General features: G+C 41.6%; 1 protein-coding gene across 3 annotated transcripts in view; it reads right to left on the bottom strand.

The window, feature by feature from the left end:
* Nucleotides 1-16,576, bottom strand: part of LOC106568905 (glycogen debranching enzyme) — a 39,605-nt gene extending 23,029 nt beyond the window's left edge. For 2 of the 3 annotated variants that reach the window (XM_014139701.2, XM_014139697.2), the window contains exons 1-9: nucleotides 16,496-16,576; nucleotides 11,850-12,008; nucleotides 5,115-5,325; nucleotides 4,814-4,983; nucleotides 3,994-4,197; nucleotides 1,833-2,014; nucleotides 1,436-1,547; nucleotides 724-850; nucleotides 19-121 (exon numbers count right to left, since the gene is read on the bottom strand). In XM_014139701.2, coding sequence (XP_013995176.2) covers nucleotides 19-121; nucleotides 724-850; nucleotides 1,436-1,547; nucleotides 1,833-2,014; nucleotides 3,994-4,197; nucleotides 4,814-4,983; nucleotides 5,115-5,325; nucleotides 11,850-11,934 — 1,194 coding nt within the window. In that variant the 5' untranslated portion in view covers nucleotides 11,935-12,008; nucleotides 16,496-16,576. Of the gene's footprint in view, nucleotides 1-18; nucleotides 122-723; nucleotides 851-1,435; nucleotides 1,548-1,832; nucleotides 2,015-3,993; nucleotides 4,198-4,813; nucleotides 4,984-5,114; nucleotides 5,326-11,849; nucleotides 12,009-16,413; nucleotides 16,433-16,495 lie in introns of those variants that run through there. The other variant, XM_014139698.2, reaches the window with a different exon arrangement.
* Between the last annotated feature and the right edge of the window lie 2,485 nt (nucleotides 16,577-19,061).

The raw sequence follows: 19,061 nt of genomic DNA on the forward strand, positions 1-19,061 counted from the left end.
GGGGGGGGGGGTACCTACCTTCTCCTGGTGGTGTATCATCTGCTGGTACTGTTCTTTATTGATCTCCTCAAGTCTCCCCCACAGCCTGTTACAGGCCTCCAGAATGGCTTGTGTACTGTGGCTGGACAGGGAAAGGATTGACATGTGCAGAATGAGACTTGGTTTAAGATTTGGGGGTTGATTCAGAATCCACTCAATGAACTGATGTAAAGTCAGGATCATCAACGTTGTCAATCCAAGTAACTAGAGTCTGAGGTGTCAAACATAAGGCCCGCAGTCCGGATCCGGCCCGCGAGCCTAATCAACGCGGTGGTTTGAGTAAAACCCTTTTTCGTTGTTTTTTTTCTCTTTCTTTTGAAATGACTAAAACTAAATGGAAACTGAGTAGACATGATAATGGACCTACATTTATACAGTCTCTTCACTCTGTCCAGCTTGTTAACAATCACCCTAATAAAAGCTAGACAGTCAAGGAGCACTGAAAATTCAAAAAACTATAGCTACAGGACTGTTTTCTGCACATTTTGACAGCAAGGAAATATTTGAAAAACATTGTGCGGCCCTCCGTACCTCGTTGAAGACTAAATGTGTCCCATGGGGCAAAATAGGTTTGACACTGCTGAACTAGACAGCACACACACTTATAAAGTACCAAACACACATCAGGGTTGGGGTCAATTGCAAACTGAAGCATTGAGGAAATTGGAATTTCAATGTACTTACCTGTGAGGCACAAAGGTCTCCAGGGCAGAGTCCATGTCCACTTCGTTTCCGAAGCGTCTGAACTTGGGGTCTTGAATGATCTTCAGTCCCTGTTTACCCCCGGTCTTCTTCTGGTCTGGATTCTCTCCTGATTACAACCACATAATACCACAATCCATTCAATTAATGAATCAATACCAACACACATCATTTCTCTGATTGACAAGGGTGGTGGATTTGGTAGCATGTACTGTAGCTGCCAAAATTCATCTTCAAATAAAAATTGGATGATGATAAATTCAACAACAAAAAAATCCCATTGACGTGCTTTTCTTTTTTATTGACTCCTTTTGTTTCACATCAGACATGGACAAACTCTCATTGAGGTGGAGGTAGGTGCCTGTTTGACTGTGACTTGGATCTACTTCTCGTGCGAATCCATACACGGTCACTGTTTGGACAGGTGGAGTTCATGAGAAGGGGAGACGGATACTCTTTCGCACAACCCTCTGGCATTAGGGGTTTATAACACAGAGGTGTATTCATTAGTGCACGCCGGAAAACTTTTTGCAACGAAAGCGAGAGTTTCTTATTGGACAAGTCCCTCCCTGTTTCGGCCTCTTTGCTTCTGTTTGGTTCTTTCCGAATACACCCTAGTTATTATAATGAACAGCAGATGTCATGAACAGAAAGACAGAACAGTACAGTAGAGCGCTCAGTTGAATGCTCTCACCATCTACGAGCAGGTCCCTGAACTCCTCCACAGCGCTTTCGATTCTGACCTGGAAGAACTCCCACAGCTTGATCTTGGGGAAGACCTGCCCCCACAGAACATCGCGGATTGCCTGAGAGAGAGAAAAATATGCAGAAACGGTTCAAGGTTCAGCTCTTCACAAACGGAGCTCACAATTTCATCAAGACAAACCTAATAAGGTGATATGTGTAAGGCCCTGAGTTTTTCCTGACCACATCATGGCATGACCAGGAAAAACTCTGGACCCAGAGGGTTACAAAATTCCATAAACTTTCCTTAAGTTCCCGGTTTGAGGATTTTCAGAAAAAATTGAATTTTAGGAAGGTTTCTGGGAATGTTGCAACCCTAGCTGTGAAAGTGACCTTTAGACACTCACATTCAGGTGCCCCTCATTCTGGACCTGGGCGGGAAGGCCGTTAGCAGCGTACTTGGCATCAGCCATGTTGCAGGTCATGTGCCATATGGCCCGGTCCAGGACCCAGGCTGGCCTCAGGTGGGGGGAGTTGACCAGGTTGTAGCCACACTCAGGGTACTCCTTGATCCATGGGCTGTTGGCGGCTGCACATGGAAGGGGACAATGCAAGAGTTACCACACAGACATCCTAAATGTTATGGAGGACATTGAGGCCTTTTGCCAAGGAATATTACAGTGGTTAATACAGAGGTCAATGAAGGTTAATGGACTCTCCCTAAGCAGACACTCCCTGATGATGTAAAAGCTAACCTTCTGTCAGTGGTAGGATAATCGTTGGGCATATGACTAAAATGGCCGTTGTACAGTGTACAGTGAGTCTACACACCCCTTGCACAGTCTTCACATTTTGCTGCCTTAAAATTAAATATATATTTTTTAATTATTTAACCTTTATTTAAGTAGGCAAGTCAGTTAAGAACAAATTCTTATTTACAATGACGGCCAAATGTGCGCTGCCCTATGGGACTCCCAATCACAACCAGATGTGATTCAGCCTGGATTCGAACCAGGAACTGTAGTGCACTGAGATACAGTGCCTTAGACTGCTGCGGGACTCGGGAGCCCCAAAAAAGGGGATTCATTTCATTTTTTTCCTACAAATGTACACAACCTACTCCACATTTTCAAAGTGTAAAAAAGTATAGAAATGTTTCCAAATTAATTAAAAAAAATGTAAAATTGTCTTGATTGCGTATGTCTTCACACCCCAGAGTTAATACTTGTTCGAAGCACCTTTGGAGGCCATTACAGCTGTGAATAATATTGAATAAGATTCGAGCCAGGGTTGTGAGTACGAAAAGCATTCTAACCATAGTGTGTGCCTGCTTATGATATGAGCACATATGACAGAAAAGGGGAAATCTAACAAAGGTAACTATTACTTATTTCGTAATGTTACATTAAGTAACAGCAGAGCACACCCATTGGTTCACCATGAGCTGCACTGATCACAGAGCAGACCAGTAGCCAGCCCAGGTTGGGTGTCAGCTAGCACATGGCCTTTAAGCTGCCATGGAGATAAGGTTTCTCTGACCATCCAACCTTTTACAATACTGGGCCTGGGCCAGAGAATTCAGTTTTCAAGCCTTTATGCTCTCCAAGCCTTATCTAGGTTTTTTTTTTAAGCAGGCTAACTACACTGCACTATAATAAATGACCCTCATTAGATAAACTTGCAAACCAAAAAGGGTAAGTAACTGCACTAAACAGGAACAAGTAGACAATAGAAAAACAACTCAACTACCTCCATACAAGCACTGCACTCAAGAACTGAGGACAAAATAAACCAATTCTGAACCAATGGCAATGAGTCCCTTTGACGCAGGTTCTATTCAAAACACATCTAATCAATTAGAGAATTAGTCAATGATTTCATTCTCCCTTTTTAGTTTAGCATGCTAGTCACAAAGACTCCACATAGTGTCTGCCTGAACTGCTATGCAACAGCTTGACTTCAGAGCTGCACACAGTGGCTAGGTTGAAGTTCATCCATAACTAAGTTGTGCAGAATTATCTAGGGAGGGTATTTTTAACATGGCACTCATCTTTAAAGCTCGCACTAGATCCTAGGACAATTTTTTTGCGACTGTGGCCTTTCAATAGTGGCCTTTCCATAGTCTATATTCAGTCAGAGGCATGCAGTATGCACACACCCATTGTGATATTAGGAGTTCTGCTATGGCAACTTAGTCAACACATGACACTATACAGATAACACCCCTCCCCCCAAATAATCATTCTCCTACATTCCCTAGAGTGGGAGTTTATAAATGTTGTACATGTAGAGGGTTCTTAGGGGTGACTACTAAACTATGAATTGTGAGACCTGTCTGGCTCGCTGACAAACCCTGGTTATTTTTCCCTGAACTAACTGCTCTTTACATATGGCCACATTGTAACAGACTGCTGTAATCTACTGGGCAGCTAGTCGTTCAACCAAGGAGAGGGAGACGCACACCCATGTTCACGCCCCATCCCACCACCACACACACACACACACACACACACACACACGTCCATGCTCTCCCGCAAACACACACGTAAAGCCCCTCCCCCGACACACCTGTGTGATTGTAGACCACATCAGTGATACAGATCATGTTCCACTCTTTCTTCAGTTTCTGCACCAGCTCTCCCACATCTGTCCAGGTGTAGTTCTTTCCCGGTGGCGAAAACTCTGGGTTCAGGCTTAGTTGGTCAGCTAGGGAGTAGCAGGACCGAGATTTACCGAGCGTCTGCAGAGGCGTAAAGTGGATCATGTTGTAGCCTGGGAAACAAACAATGTAATAAATGAGTACTATAAGAAATAACATGTTATAAGATATTATAAGACATATTCGAAGAAATTAGCTGAATGTTCTTTATTCACATACATGCTTAGTTTCATACAAACGACACAGGGAATACTGTCTATCACACGGCATCATTTATGTTACTTCTGTCACTTACTAGATGTATGCATTTCGTAACCCGCCAGCAAGTTGATGATTAACCTAGCCCTCTTTCAAGAATGGGATATTGCAGAATGACAAGGTGAAATGTAGTGTAAACATTGGCTTGGGACCTTGAACTACACTGCTGTCCATACGTGACCTAAGAAATTAGACTAACCCTGTTCATTGTGATTACATGGGATTCAAAATTCCAGGTGAGACAATGCACTAAAATAGTATTCTTCGCTCTTGATCCTGGAAGACCGCCGTGTGTGCAGGCATTACACACCTGACCCACCTAATTTAGTTGATGACTAGTTGATCAATTGAATCGGGTATTAAAGTCTGGGGTTGGAACAATTAAAGACCTACACAGACTAGCCTTCAAAAGGACACTACAGGTAAAGGCAGGCTTGCATAAGGATGGACCCCTGTCCCCTGCTCTCTCACCGGACTCCTTAGCCACCCTCAGTCTGTCTGGCCAGTCATCCAGGTGTCCGAGGCATTTGGACAAGTAGGTCTGGATGGTGATACAATCCAGATGGACGTGGTGGTTGTCAGCTCCGGCACGCAGCACTGGGTCCACCACCACGTAGCCACCGCCTGACTTCTCCTCGCAGCTGGGGGGGTGAAAACATGTTGAATATTTAGTTAAAACATGAAGCTCCAACGAGTTGCCTAGTGATGTCCTGTCTCGTATAGAAATGGAATGTGAATACTACATGTAGTCTGTATCACAATAGTGTCTCACCCGTGACCAAAGTTGTATTGGTACGATCCAGCGATCTGTAGGTCTAGGGTGCAGAACTTGTCAGAGTCGTCCTCTCTTCCCGTGGGGTTGTGCCAGTCCAGGGCCCGGAAGGTGTGACGGTCAAAGTGTTCCCCTGGGGCGGGGTAGTTAGTCTGCACATGCACATGTTTCCCCTGGAGAGTAGGGCCCAGACGGAACTGGAGCTCAAAGCCTTAGAAGAAACATATGGTACAAACAAGGCCTGAGGATACAATACATCTATATGATACATTCCTCTGCTTAAATCGCTCCAGTATTTAGCTTCATCTGTGGAAACCACCCCTTAAAGTCTAGTTGCCACCAGGCCTGTTTTGAAACCCAGACCATAACACTCCAACCCTGTTGCCACTGTTAAGGGGATAGAAGCATGTCTTTAGTAGTTACACGATGCCTGCTAGCGAGAATTCAACGGTAGCCTACCATGTTGCAACTCTTTACGAACGGGTTAGACTATTAGTTAACAGATAGATATAGGAATAACAAATTAGTGCGTTTACATGCACACTAGTCATTTTATATTAAACTGATTATGGCAGTAGGCCGAGTATGGCATTAGTCATGTAAACACCTTACTCTGCTTATCTTAAATCGGTGTAAGGGCATAACCGACGTAAACATACGCTGATTAAAACACATGGTTTTCTGAGCAAACTTTCAAATTATTAGGACATGTCAACACCTTAAATCAGATTACATTAAAATCAGATCCAACAACAATATCAAGGGCCTAGAAATCCGTGGCTTAAAAACAAAGGTGTCATTGTACACTGATGATTCATGTTTTCTTTTAAAATCACAATTAGAATCCCTCCACAGCCTTATAGAGGATCTAGATACTTTTCGAACCTCTCTGGATTACAACCAAATTATGATAAGTTTACTTACTATATTACGTATTGGATCACATTAAGTCTTTAGTCAATATCCCAGTATACCTATTTGCTTATGGGCTTGCTTACACCTAATGGCTTGTTTTGTAAATTATATGAGCAAAATATATGCCATTTTATTTGGAAGGGCAAGCCAGACAAAATAAAACGGGCCTATTTATAATCAACATAACTTTAGAGGGCAGAAATGATTAAATATTAAAGCATTAAACATCTCACTTTAAGGCTTCAGTCAAACAAAAAGTTATACTTGGCCTTTTTCCCTTTATTCAGATTACAACCTCTCACTTTCAGTTATTTGAAAAGGAAACAATCTTCAAAATATCGCTATTTTTAAAATAAGCCATATAAAGTTGGTTGCAATTTCAGTTGAATCAATCAGAAAAAGACAGAATACCATATTACAACAAATTATATGATTAAACTCAAATATACTAATTGATGAAAAAAACTATATTTTGGGAATAAAAAATAAAAAAGGTATGATCTTTGTAAATTATATCATAAATAGGACTGGTGGAGTGATATCACATATGCAGCTAATAAAAATATATGGAAATGTTTGCTTTACTCAGAATTACAACCAACTAATTGCAGTATTTCCACAAAAATGGAAGAGGCAAGTGGAAGGGGGAGAAAGTAAGGAACTTGTCTGTCCGACCTGCATTAAAGACCAAAACTGGCTAAAGAAAATTGTGATTAATAAAAAAAGTATAGAAGTTCCATTTAAGGACCAAAAATTGACAGCTGTGCCACAAACTCAGCAAAAAAACGTCCTCTCACTGTCAACTGTGTTTATGTTTCAGCAAACTTAACATGTGTAAATATTTGTATGAACATAACAAGATTCAACAACTGAGACATAAACTGAACAAGTTCCACAGACATGTGACTAACAGAAATTTATAACGTGTCCCTGAACAAAGGGGAGGTCAAAATCAAAAGTAACAGTCAGTATCTGGTGTGGCCACCAGCTGCATTAAGTACTGCAGTGCATCTCCTCCTCATGGACTGCACCAGATTTGCCAGTTCTTGCTGTGAGATGTTACCCCACTCTTCCACCAAGGCACCTGCAAGTTCCCGGACATTACTGGGGGGAATGGCCCTAGTCCTCACCCTCCGATCCAACAGGTCCCAGACATGCTCAATGGGATTGAGATCCGGGCTCTTGGCTGGCCATGGCAGAACACTGACACTCCTGTCTTGCAGGAAATCACGCACAGAACGAGCAATATGGCTGGTGGCATTGTCATGCTGGAGGGTCATGTCAGGATGAGCCTGCAGGAAGGGTACCACATGAGGGAGGAGGATGTCTTCCCTGTAATGCACAGCATTGAGATTGCCTGCAATGACAACAAGCTCAGTCCGATGATGCTGTGTCACACCGCCCCAGACCATGACGGACCCTCCACCTCGATCCCACTCCAGAGTACAGGCCTCATTCCTTCGATGATAAACGCGAATCTGACCATCATCCCGGGTGAGACAAAACCATGACTTGTCAGTGAAGAGCACTCTTTGCCAGTCCTGTCTGTTTCAGCGAAGGTGGGTTTGTGCCCATAGGCGACGTTGTTGTCGGTGATGTCTGGTGAGGACCTGCCTTAGAACAGGGCTACAAGCCCTCAGTCCAGCCTCCCTCAGCCTATTGCGGACAGTCTGAGAACTGATGGAGGAATTGTGCGTTCCTGGTGTAACTCAGGCAGTTGCTGTTGCCATCCTGTACCTGTCCCGCAGGTGTGATGTTCGGATGTACCGATCCTGTGCAGGTGTTGTTACATGTGGTCTGCCACTGTAAGGACGATCAGCTGTCCGTCCTGTCTCCCTGTAGCGCTATCTTAGGCGTCTCACAGTACGGACATTGCAATTTATTGCCCTGGCCACATCTGCAATCCTCATGCCTCCTTGCAGCATGCCTAAGGCACGTTCACGCAGATGAGCAGGGACCCTGGGCATCTTTCTTTTTGTGTTTTTCAGAGTCAGTAGAAAGGCCTCTTTAGTGTCCTAAGTTTTCATAACTGTGACCTTAATTGCCTACCGTCTGTAAGCTGTTAGTGTCTTAACGACCGTTCCACAGGTGCATGTTCATTCACTGTTTATGGTATATTGAACAAGCAGGGGAAACAGTGTTTAAACCCTTTACAATGAAGATCTGTGAAGTTATTTGGATTTTTACTAATTACCTTTGAAAGACAGGGTCCTGAAAAATGGACGTTTCTGATATTGCTGAGCTTAGATTGCAGTTGGGAAGAGATTTTCGATTCCATGGCACATGGCTTATGAACTGATTCACAAAACAGCTCTGGATTCAAAACTTAAGAGTTTTTCCATTGCAATTATTATATCAAATTCTTGAAACCAATAGAATGTTATATACAGTACCAGTCAAAAGTTTGGACACACCTACTCATTCAAGGTTTTTTAAATAATTTTTACTATTTTCTACATTGTAGAATAATAGTGAAGACATCAAAACTATGAAATAACACATATGGAATTATGTAGAAACAAAAAAGTGTTCAACAAATCAAAATATATTTTATTTTTGAGATTATTCAAAGTAGCCACCTTTTGCCTTGATGACAGCATTGCACACTCTTGGCATTCTCTCAACCAGCTTCATGAGGTAGTCACCTGGAATGCATTTCAATTAACAGCAGTGCCTTGTTAAAGTTAATTTGTGGAATTTCTTTCCTTCTTTATGCGTTTGAGGCAATCAGTTGTGTTGGGACAAGGTAGGGGTAGAACACAGAAGATAGCCCTATTTGGTAAAAGACTAAGTCCATATTATGGCAAGAACAGCTCAAATAAGCAAAGAGAAACCACAGTCCATCATTAATTTAAGACATGAAGGTCAGTCAATCCAGAAAATTTCAAGAAATGTGAAAGTTTCTCTAAGTGCAGTCGCGTGTGTGGTTCCCACCATGAAGCATGGAGGAGGAGGTGTAATGTGTGGGGGTGATTTGCTGGTGACACCGTCAGTGATTTATTTAGAATTCAAGGCACACTTAACCAGCATGTCTACCACAGCATTCTGTAGCAATACACCATCCCATCTGGTTTGCCGTGGGACTATCTTTTTTTTCAACAGGACAATGACCCAACACACCTCCAGTCTGTGTAAGGGTTATTTGACCAAGAAGGAGAGTGATGGAGTGCTGCATCAGATGACTTGGCCTCCACTATCGCCCGACCTTAACCCAATTGAGATGGTTTGGGATGAGAAGGACCACAGAGTGAAGGGAAAAAAACGAAATAAGACTGTTGGAAAAACATTCCAGTTGAAGTTGGTTGAGAGAATGCCAAGAGTGTGCAAAGCTGTCATCAAGGCAAAGGGTGGCTACTTTGAAAAATCTCAAATATAAAAACGTGTTCAACACTTTATTGTTTACTACATGATTCCATATGTGTTATTTCATAGTTTTGATGTCTTCACTATTATTTTACAATGTAGAAAATAGTAAAAAATAAAGAAAAACCTTGAATGAGTAGGTGTGTCTAAACTTTTGACTGGTACTGTATATATTTACTAAAAAAGTATGGGAGATTGGAAATTATGCAGACAATTACATTGACGGAAGACACAATCTCTCTGCAATATTAAAGCTGATCTACCTCCCCCAAAAGTTGAAATAAATAAAACAGGTAGCCTGATTTCAGATGTGTCCATGAAAAAATAATTATTACAAAAACAGTTATTTCTGCAAAGCATGTAAACATTTAAATCAAACTATTACAGAGCATTTGGAAAGTATTCAGACCCCTTCCCCTTTTCCACATTTTGCTACATTACAGCCTTATTCTAAAATGGATTCAATAAAAAATGTTCCTCATCAATCTACACACAATACCCATGATGACAAAGCGAAAACAGGTTTAGAAATGTTTGCAAATCTATTAAAAAGAAAAAACAGAAATAACTTATTTACAGAAGTATTCAGACTCTTTGATAGGAGAGCTCAGCTGCATCCTGTTTCCATTGATCATCCTTGAGATGTTTCTACAACTTGATTGGAGTCCACCTGTGCTAAATTCAATTGAATGGACATGATTTAGAAAGGCACACGCCTGTCTATATAAGGTCCCACAGTTGACAGTGCATGTCAGAGCAAAAACCAAGCCATGAGGTCGAAGGAATTGTCCGTAGAGCTCCAACAGAGGATTGTGTCGAGGCACAGATCAGGGGAAGGGTACCAAAGGAATTCTGCAGCATTGAAGGTCCCCAAGAACACAGTGGCCTCCATCCTTCTTAAATGGAAGAAGTTTGGAACCACCAAGACTCATCCTAGAGCTGGCCGCCCGGCCAAACTGAGAAATCGGGGGAGAAGGGCCTTGGTCAGGGAGATGACAAAGAACCCGATTGTCACTCTGACAGAGCTCCAGAGTTCCTCTATGGAGATGGGAGAACCTTCCAGAAGGCCATCCATCTCTGCAGCACTCTACCAATCCGACCTTTACGGAGCAAAGAACAGAGAGATCCTTGATGAAAACCTGCTCCAGAGTGCTCAGGACCTCAGACTGGAGCGAAGGTTCACCTTCCAACAGGACAATAACCCTAAGCACACAGACAAGACAATGCAGGAGTGGCTTCGGAACAAGTCTCTGAATGTCCTTGAGTGGCCCTGCCAGAGCCCGGACTTGAACCCGATCGAACATCTCTGGAGACCGGAAAATAGCTGTGCAGCGACGCTCCCCATCCAACCTGACAGAGCTTGAGCGTATCTGCAGAGAGGACTGGGAGAAACTCCCCAAATACAGGTGTGCCAAGTTTGTGGCGTCATACCCAAGAAGACTCGAGGCTGTAATCTCTGCCAAATATGCTTCAACAAAGTACTGAGTAAAGGGTCTGAATACTTATGTAAATGTGATATTTCAGTTTTGAATAAATTAGCAAAAACCTCTAAAAACGTGTTTTTGCTTTGTCATTAGGGTGTATTGTGTGTAGATTGATGAGGGAAAAAAACTATGTAATCCATTTTAGAATAAGGCTGTAATGTAACAAAATGTAGAAAAAGTCAAGGGGTCTGAATACTTTTGGAATTCACTGTACATTAATCTGACTATTCACAATAATCATATTATAGTGTGCATGTAACTAAATGAATTCTTTCTGATATCTGAAAATAGGTTCCGCTAATAAGCTCAGCAGCAGCTGCCTTATCAAGTGTGGTTGAGCCTGCACGGTTGCTCAACTGGGAGATTCTGAGTGATACTGGATCTCTACTTGTTCAATCCGGTTTTTGCTGTGCATCTGTAGCTGTGGTTTATGAAAAGAATCGACAATGAAAGAGGTTATTCAAATCCTCTAAACTAGAATCTTTTCTTAAAGAAGCAAACTATGTTGGATATATCTCATAATAGTCCCACATTACCAGATATCACACAGAATTAAAACGACTGAATGGCTGGGACGTGGCTATTTGACACAATGTATAGTGTGAGTGCTATCTAGAAAACGTAGCTGGATTTCGTATAATGGAAATCTTGGGTGAACAAAAGGTGTCTGAATCCATGCAATAATTTGGACTATAATAAACTAAATGACAACTCCCACATCACAACAAAACAACAACAAAAGAACAAAATGTAGAAACAACTGCAACGCAACAAGACTAGGACATGTATACATGTCCGCCTGCACCCACACTCCCCTATCCCCATGTTCTAGCTACAGAAATAGCACACTGGCAAATATTTCTACCAGTATCATATTTAAATACCACTTAAAATACCACGTTATTCTCATTCTCAATAAGTCAATCCCATGGTAGCCTAAGTCATGCATAAACGGGAAATAATGTCCAGGTACCTTGGTCCAGGCGGAAGAGTGTCCTTCCCAGCTGTTCCATGTCTCTGAGGACCAGGACTCTGACTTGTTTCGCCTGGAGGGACATTTTGACTTTCCCTATATAGGACGCCCTTTACTGTACAGGGGATGATGCTTTGGAATTTTAGTTCTCGAGACCCCCTTGTGGGAAAAAAAAAGAGTCATGTGTCACCAGCCATCAGCCCATGTTTCCAAATATATTCATATTGAAATTTGACTCACATCTTTCTCTCTCCTCATAAGCCACATATATTTATGTACATTCAACAACATTTTAATTTCTGTTGTACAGTCTGAGGCCAGTCTATTCCCCAGAATATGCATGGCTACATCACAACCAGTTGAAAATTGAAGCAATTAACTTAAGTTCTATTCCAGCTGTCTAAAAATAGTTACATTTTAGCAGCAGCCTATTACAGTTTGTAACATAATATTGTTGACACATTGTGACAGCTCACATGATGTGGTTGAAATTGGACTAGTGGATCAAGTGCTTAAAGATCAATGCATTTGTAATTTGAAAAGTCACTACAAAGGTGAAGTTCTTAGAAGTGGAGCTGTCATCCTTATCCAAAAGTGGAAAACATGTGCAAACTAAATCAAAACATACAGTGAGGGGAAAAAAGTATTTGATCCCCTGATGATTTTGTACATTTGCCCACTGACAAAGAAATGATCTGTCTATAGTTTTAATGGTAGGTTTATTTGAACAGTGGAGAGACAGCATAACAACAAAAAAATCCAGAAAAACGAATGTCAAAAATGTAATAAAATGATTTGCATTTTAATGAGGGAAACAAGTATTTGACCCCTCTGCAAAACATGACTTGGTGGCAAAACCCTTGTTGGCAATCACAGAGGTCAGATGTTTCTTGTAGTTGGCCACCAGGTTTGCACACATCTCAGGAGGGATTTTGTCCCACTCCTCTTTGCAGATCTTCTCCAAGTCATTAAGGTTTTGAGGCTGACGTTTGGCAACTTGAACCTTCAGCTCCCTCCACAGATTTTCTATGGGATTAAGGTCTGGAGACTGGCTAGGCCACGCCAGGACCTTAATGGGCTTCTTCTTGAGCCACTCCTTTGTTGCCTTGGCCGTGTGTTTTGGGTCATTGTCATGCTGGAATACCCATCCACGACCCATTTTCAATGCCCTGGCTGAGGGAAGGAGGTTCTCACCCAAGATTTGACAGTACATGGCCCCTTCCCTTTGATGCGGTGAAGTTGTCCTGTCCCCTTAGCAGAAAAACACCCCCAAAGCATAATGTTTCCACATTCATGTTTGACGGTGGGGATGGTGTTCTTGGGGTCATAGGCAGCATTCCTCCTCCTTCAAACACGGCGAGTTGGGTTGATGCCAAAGAGCTCCATTTTGGTCTCATCTGACCACAACACTTTCACCCAGTTGTCCTCTGAATCATTCAGATGTTCATTGGCAAACTTCAGACGGGCATGTATATGTGCTTTCTTGAGCAGGGAGACCTTGCGGGCGCTGCAGGACTTCAGCCCTTCACGGCGTAGTGTGTTACCAATTGTTTTCTTGGTGACTATGGTCCCAGCTGCCTTGAGATCATTGACAAGATCCTCCCGTGTAGTTCTGGGCTGATTCTTTACTGTTCTCATGATCATTGCAACTCCACGAGGTGAGATCTTGCATGGAGCCCTAGGCCGAGGGAGATTGACAGTTCTTTTGTGTTTCTTCCATTTGCGAATAATCGCACCAACTGTTGTCACCTTCTCACCAAGCTGCTTGGCGATGGTCTTGTAGCCCATTCCAGCCTTGTGTAGGTCTACAATCTTGTCCCTGACATCCTTGGAGAGCTCTTTGGTCTTGGCCATGGTGGAGAGTTTGGAATCTGATTGATTGATTGCTTCTGTGGACAGGTGTCTTTTATACAGGTAACAAGCTGAGATTAGGAGCACTCCCTTTAAGAGTGTGCTCCTAATATCAGCTCGTTACCTGTATAAAAGACACCTGGGAGCCAGAAATCTTTCTGATTGAGAGGGGGTCAAATACTTATTTCCCTCATTAAAATGCAAATCAATTTATAACATTTTTGACATGCGTTTTTCTTGATTTTTGTTGTTATTCTGTCTCTCCACTGTTCAAATAAACCTACCATTAAAATTATAGACTGATCATTTCTTTGTCAGTGGGCAAACTTACAAAATCAGCAAGGGATCAAATACTTTTTTCCCTCACTGTACAGTACCAGTCAAAGGTTTGGGCACATCTACTCATTCAAGGGGTTTCTTAAAATTGTTTTACTATTTTCTACATTGTAGAATAATAGCGAAGACATCAAACTTATGAAATAACACAGATGGAAGCATGTAGTAACCAAAAAAAAGTGTTCAATAAATCAAAATATATTTTATATTTGAGATTCTTCAAAGTAGCCACCCTTTGCCTTGACGACAGCTTTGCACACTCTTGGCATTCTCTCAACCAGCCTCATGAGGTAGTCACCTGTAATGCATTTCAATTAACAGCTGTGTCTTGTTAAAAGTTAATTTGTGGAATTTCTTTCCTTCTAAATGTGTTTGAGCCAATCAGTTGTGTTGTGACAAGGCAGGGGTGGTATACAGAAGATGGCCCTATTTGGTAAAAGACCAAGTTCATATTATGGCAAGAACAGCTCAAATAACAAAAGAGAAATTACAGTCCATCAGTACTAAGCCAGTCAATCTGGAAAATGTCAAAAACTTTGAAAGTTTCTTCAAGTGCAGTCGCAAAAACCGTCAAGCGCTATGATGAAACTGGCTCTCATGAGGACCACCACAGGAAAGGAAGACCCAGAGTTACCTCTGCTGCAGAGGATAAGTTCATTAGAGTTACCAGCCTAAGAAATTGCAGCGCAAATAAATGCTTCACAGAGTTCCAAGTAACAAACACATCTCAACATTAACTGTTCAGAGGATACTGCGTGAATCAGATCTTCATGGTTGAATTGCTGCAAAGAAACCAGTACTAAAGGACACCAATAATAAGAAGAGACTTGCTTGGGCCAAGAAACACGAGCAATGGACATTAGACGGAAATCTGTCCTTTGGTCTGATGAGTCCAAATTTGAGATTTTTGGTTCCAACCGCCGTGTCTTTGTGAGACGCAGAGTAGGTGAAGGGATGATCTCTGCATGAGTGGTTCCCACCATGAAGCATGAAGGAGGAGGTGTAATGGTGTGGGGGTGCTTTGCTGGTGACACTGTCTGCGATTTATTTAGAATTCAAGGCACACTTAACCAACATGGCTACCACAGCATTCTGCAGCAATACACACCATCAGTCTGTGTAAGGGCTATTTGACCAAGAAAGAGAGTGATGGAGTGCTGTATCAGATGACCTGGCCTCCACAATCACCCGACCTCAACCCAATTGAGATAGTTTGGGATGAGTTGGATTGCAGAGTGAAAGAAAAGCAGCCAACAAGTGCTCAGCATATGTGGGAACTCCTTCAAGATTTTTGGGAAGGAATTCCAGGTGAAGCTGGTTGAGAGAATGCCAAGAGTGTGCAAAGCTGTCATCAAGGCAAAGGGTGGCTACTTTGAAGAATATAAAATATGTTTTGATTTGTTTAATGCTTTCTTGGTTACTACATGATTCCATATGTGTTATTTCATAGTTTTGATGTTGTCACTATTATTCTACAATGTAGAATAGAGTAAAATCAAAGAAAAACCCTTGAATAAGTAGGTGTGTCCAAACTTTTGACTGGTACTGTATTTCCACATCCAGTTTAAATTTGGTCCATATCAACTAAATTCGGAAGACTAAAGTTTTCATCCCTTTTAGTTCACTGCAAGTATCCTAATGGCTTCTCGCATACAACACACACTGTCAACATACTCCTACTTGATTTTGCACAGCGCATGTGTCCATATTTAAAAGAGCAATTCCGGCATTTTTCAACATCATATTCATAACGTCCAGCACCAAACCAGTGTTTACATATGTGAAACCCTCACGTTTCTATGATCTGTGGTTAAAAAAATGAAGGCCCTAAAAAAATTATTTTCTGTGACATTGCAGGGTAGGATTAGAAGTAAAACACTGATTTTCAAAGGGTATTTTCTTGCTCCCTATGTCACTGTGAATCTCAGTGTTAAAAAAAATCACTGTTTAAAAAACAATTATTAACTACTATGTCATCAGGTATAACATTACATTTGTTTATCAAAAAATTTGATCCGCCTTTGTCACATATACTGACACTGGTATTGTGCTGGGGATAATGAAAACGAGGTTGACAAGTGGTGGACTTGCCCTTTAACTCATAACTCATTCTCGATTAGGTCGAGAATTTAGTCAGTTAAAAAGGCCAACAGAACTATTTTAAATGCTCGGTCTACCGTGTGCAGCCTGTCTGTCCCTATATAAGGACCAAGCAGGCAACTTGCATCGTTTGTAAACAATGTATCGTTCTGGGACGAAACAAGCAGTCAACCACAAAACCTGACTCTGCAAGATGCGCACACAGTACACAAACTAGTGTTGAAGCATTATGGTTAGCTCACAAACTGTCAAAAAGCAAACGTTATGCATCTGTTACATTCAACTTAAAATACTCAATCCATCGTGAAGAGTCGCTTGAGTGCCACTTGTAAAGATAGAGTTTACAGGCTTAATTGTACCTAGTTTGAAGAAGAGGTTTGCCTTCGACGGGGAACGTATCAATGTTGCGTGAACCTTTACCCCGACTACCGTACATTTACGAATATAAGAAAGCATTATTATAATTTATTGTAGACAGATGCAGTGCGAGTTCTATCCGTTTGGCAACATTATCTGGGGTTACTACATAGCACAATTCGTCTTAATCACTAAATTTTGCAATGCAAAACACTAACTAAGAAGTGATACACGATAAAACCGTGAACAAAGCTGCGCTGCTTTTACATGAACGGGACATGTGTTACGCAATAGTGCGGTCTATTTAATCATGTAGTAAATATGTACTATTTTCTGCAGCTCTTTTCATACTACAAGATCATTTCCATTTTGACTTAGAGCTGACTTTGCCTGACAGACTGTGTCATCTGATAAAGATATATGTAATCATAGGACAAAATGCTCTTGCCCCACGTTAGCCATACAATAAAACACTAACATCCCATGTTATTGAAGCGTTCCACCTTTCTACTAAACTCATCACTCATCGGTGGGTAGACTAATATATTTTCATCAACTGAATTAACATGAGACTATATGCAAAATATGTGTTTTTATTTATAAAATCAATGCAATCACGTAAATTATATAGTTTTTTAAATGTTTTATTATATAGTGTTATTTACACTGTAATTGAATGATTATGAACTTATGATTATTCAGTGCATTTATTAGCATACATAAATATATCATATGTATTATAAACACTGATAGTGTTATGTATATCAGCTGAGCTAGGTGTTAGGATTGGATAAATACAGATATTTGGAATTTCACGTTTTCCACCACCATAAACATGGAATTTCTCATGGAAGAATGGTGTCACATCCCTCCAATAGGGTTCCAGACACTTGAACAATCTATGTCAAAGTGCATAGAAGCTGTTCTGGCTTGTGGTGGCCCAATGCACTATTAAGACACTTTATGCTGGTGTTTCCCTTATTTTGTCAGTTACCTGTAGATCAGCACACAGTACAATGACCACAATACAAGGAAGGCTTCTCACTTGCACAATGTATCCAGATAACTGGCTAATCCAGTCGATAGTTGATAAAAAGCCCCACAGTATGGTGTTGCTTGGAAGGTAACGATGTAATGAGTGCAAATATAGTCTTCTTCAGGGCATGCTTGTCCGCATGTTCACTGTCAATCATAGGCATTAGCGCCACCGTCAGTGCAGGTGAAGCCTATACAAGCATTCCACATTTCCACTCATAACCATCCCAGCAGCATACCACCCTGCATCCCACTTCTGGCTTGCCCCTGAAGTTATGCAGGGTTGGTCCAGGTCAGTCTCTGGATGACAGACCAGAAGCAGATGGAAGTGGTGTTGGAGGGCCAGTAGGAGGCTCTCTTTCCTCTGGTCAATAATAAATACAAAAAATCCCAAACACCCAGGGCAGTGACTGGGGACATTGCCCTGTGTAGGGTGTTGTCTTTTGGATGGCATGTTAAACAGGTGTCCTGACTCTGTGGTCACTAAAGATCCCATGGCACTTATTGTAAGAGTAGGGGTGTTAACCCCGGTGTCCTGGCTAAATTCTACATTTGGCCCTCTGTAACGATGTGCGCTGAGAGTCGGGAAGCAAGTTCAGGGAGTGAGTGTTTTAATAAATAAACGTAACATAATACAAAACAAGAAAACACTAATGCACAGACATGACACAGAAACAATAACACCTGGGGAAGGAACCAAAGGGAGTGACATATACAGTTGAAGTCAGAAGTTTACATACACTTAGGTTGGAGTCATTAAAACTCGTTTTTCAACCACTCCACAAATTTCTTGTTAACAAACTATAGTTTTGACAAGTCGGTTAGGACATCTACTCTGTGCATGACATAAGTCATTTTTCCAACACTTGTTTACAAACAGATTATTTCACTTATAATTCACTGTATCACAGTTCCAGTGGGTCAGAATTTTACATACACTAACTTGACTGTGCCTTAAACAGCTTGGAAAATTCCAGAAAATAATGTCATGGCTTTAGAAGCTTCTGATAGGCTAATTGACATCATTTGAGTCTGTGGATGTCTTTCAAGGCCTACCTTCAAACTCAGTGCCTCTTTGCTTGACATCATGGGAAAAATCAAAAGAAATCAGCCAAGACCTCAGAAAAAAAATTGTAGGCCTCCACAAGTCTGGTTCATCCTTGGGGGCAATTTCCAAACGCCTGAAAGTACCACACTCATCTGTACAAACAATAGTACACAAGTAAACACCATGGGACCACGCAGCCACCATACCGCTCAGGAAGGAGATGTGTTCTGTCTCCTAAAGATGAAAGTACTTTGGTGCAAAAAGTGCAAATCAGTCCCAGAACAACAGCAAAGGACCTTGTGAAGATGCTGGAGGAAACAGGTACAAAGGTATCTATAGCCACAGTAAAACATCGACATAATCTGAAAGGCCGCTCAGCAAGGAAGAAGAGACTGCTCCAAAACCACCATAAAAAAGCCAGGCTACAGTTTGCAACTGCACATGGGGACAAAGATAGTACTTTTTGGAGAAATGTCCTCTGGTCT

Source organism: Salmo salar, chromosome ssa14 (genome assembly GCF_905237065.1).
Source record: "Salmo salar chromosome ssa14, Ssal_v3.1, whole genome shotgun sequence".
Taxonomy (NCBI): domain Eukaryota; kingdom Metazoa; phylum Chordata; class Actinopteri; order Salmoniformes; family Salmonidae; genus Salmo; species Salmo salar.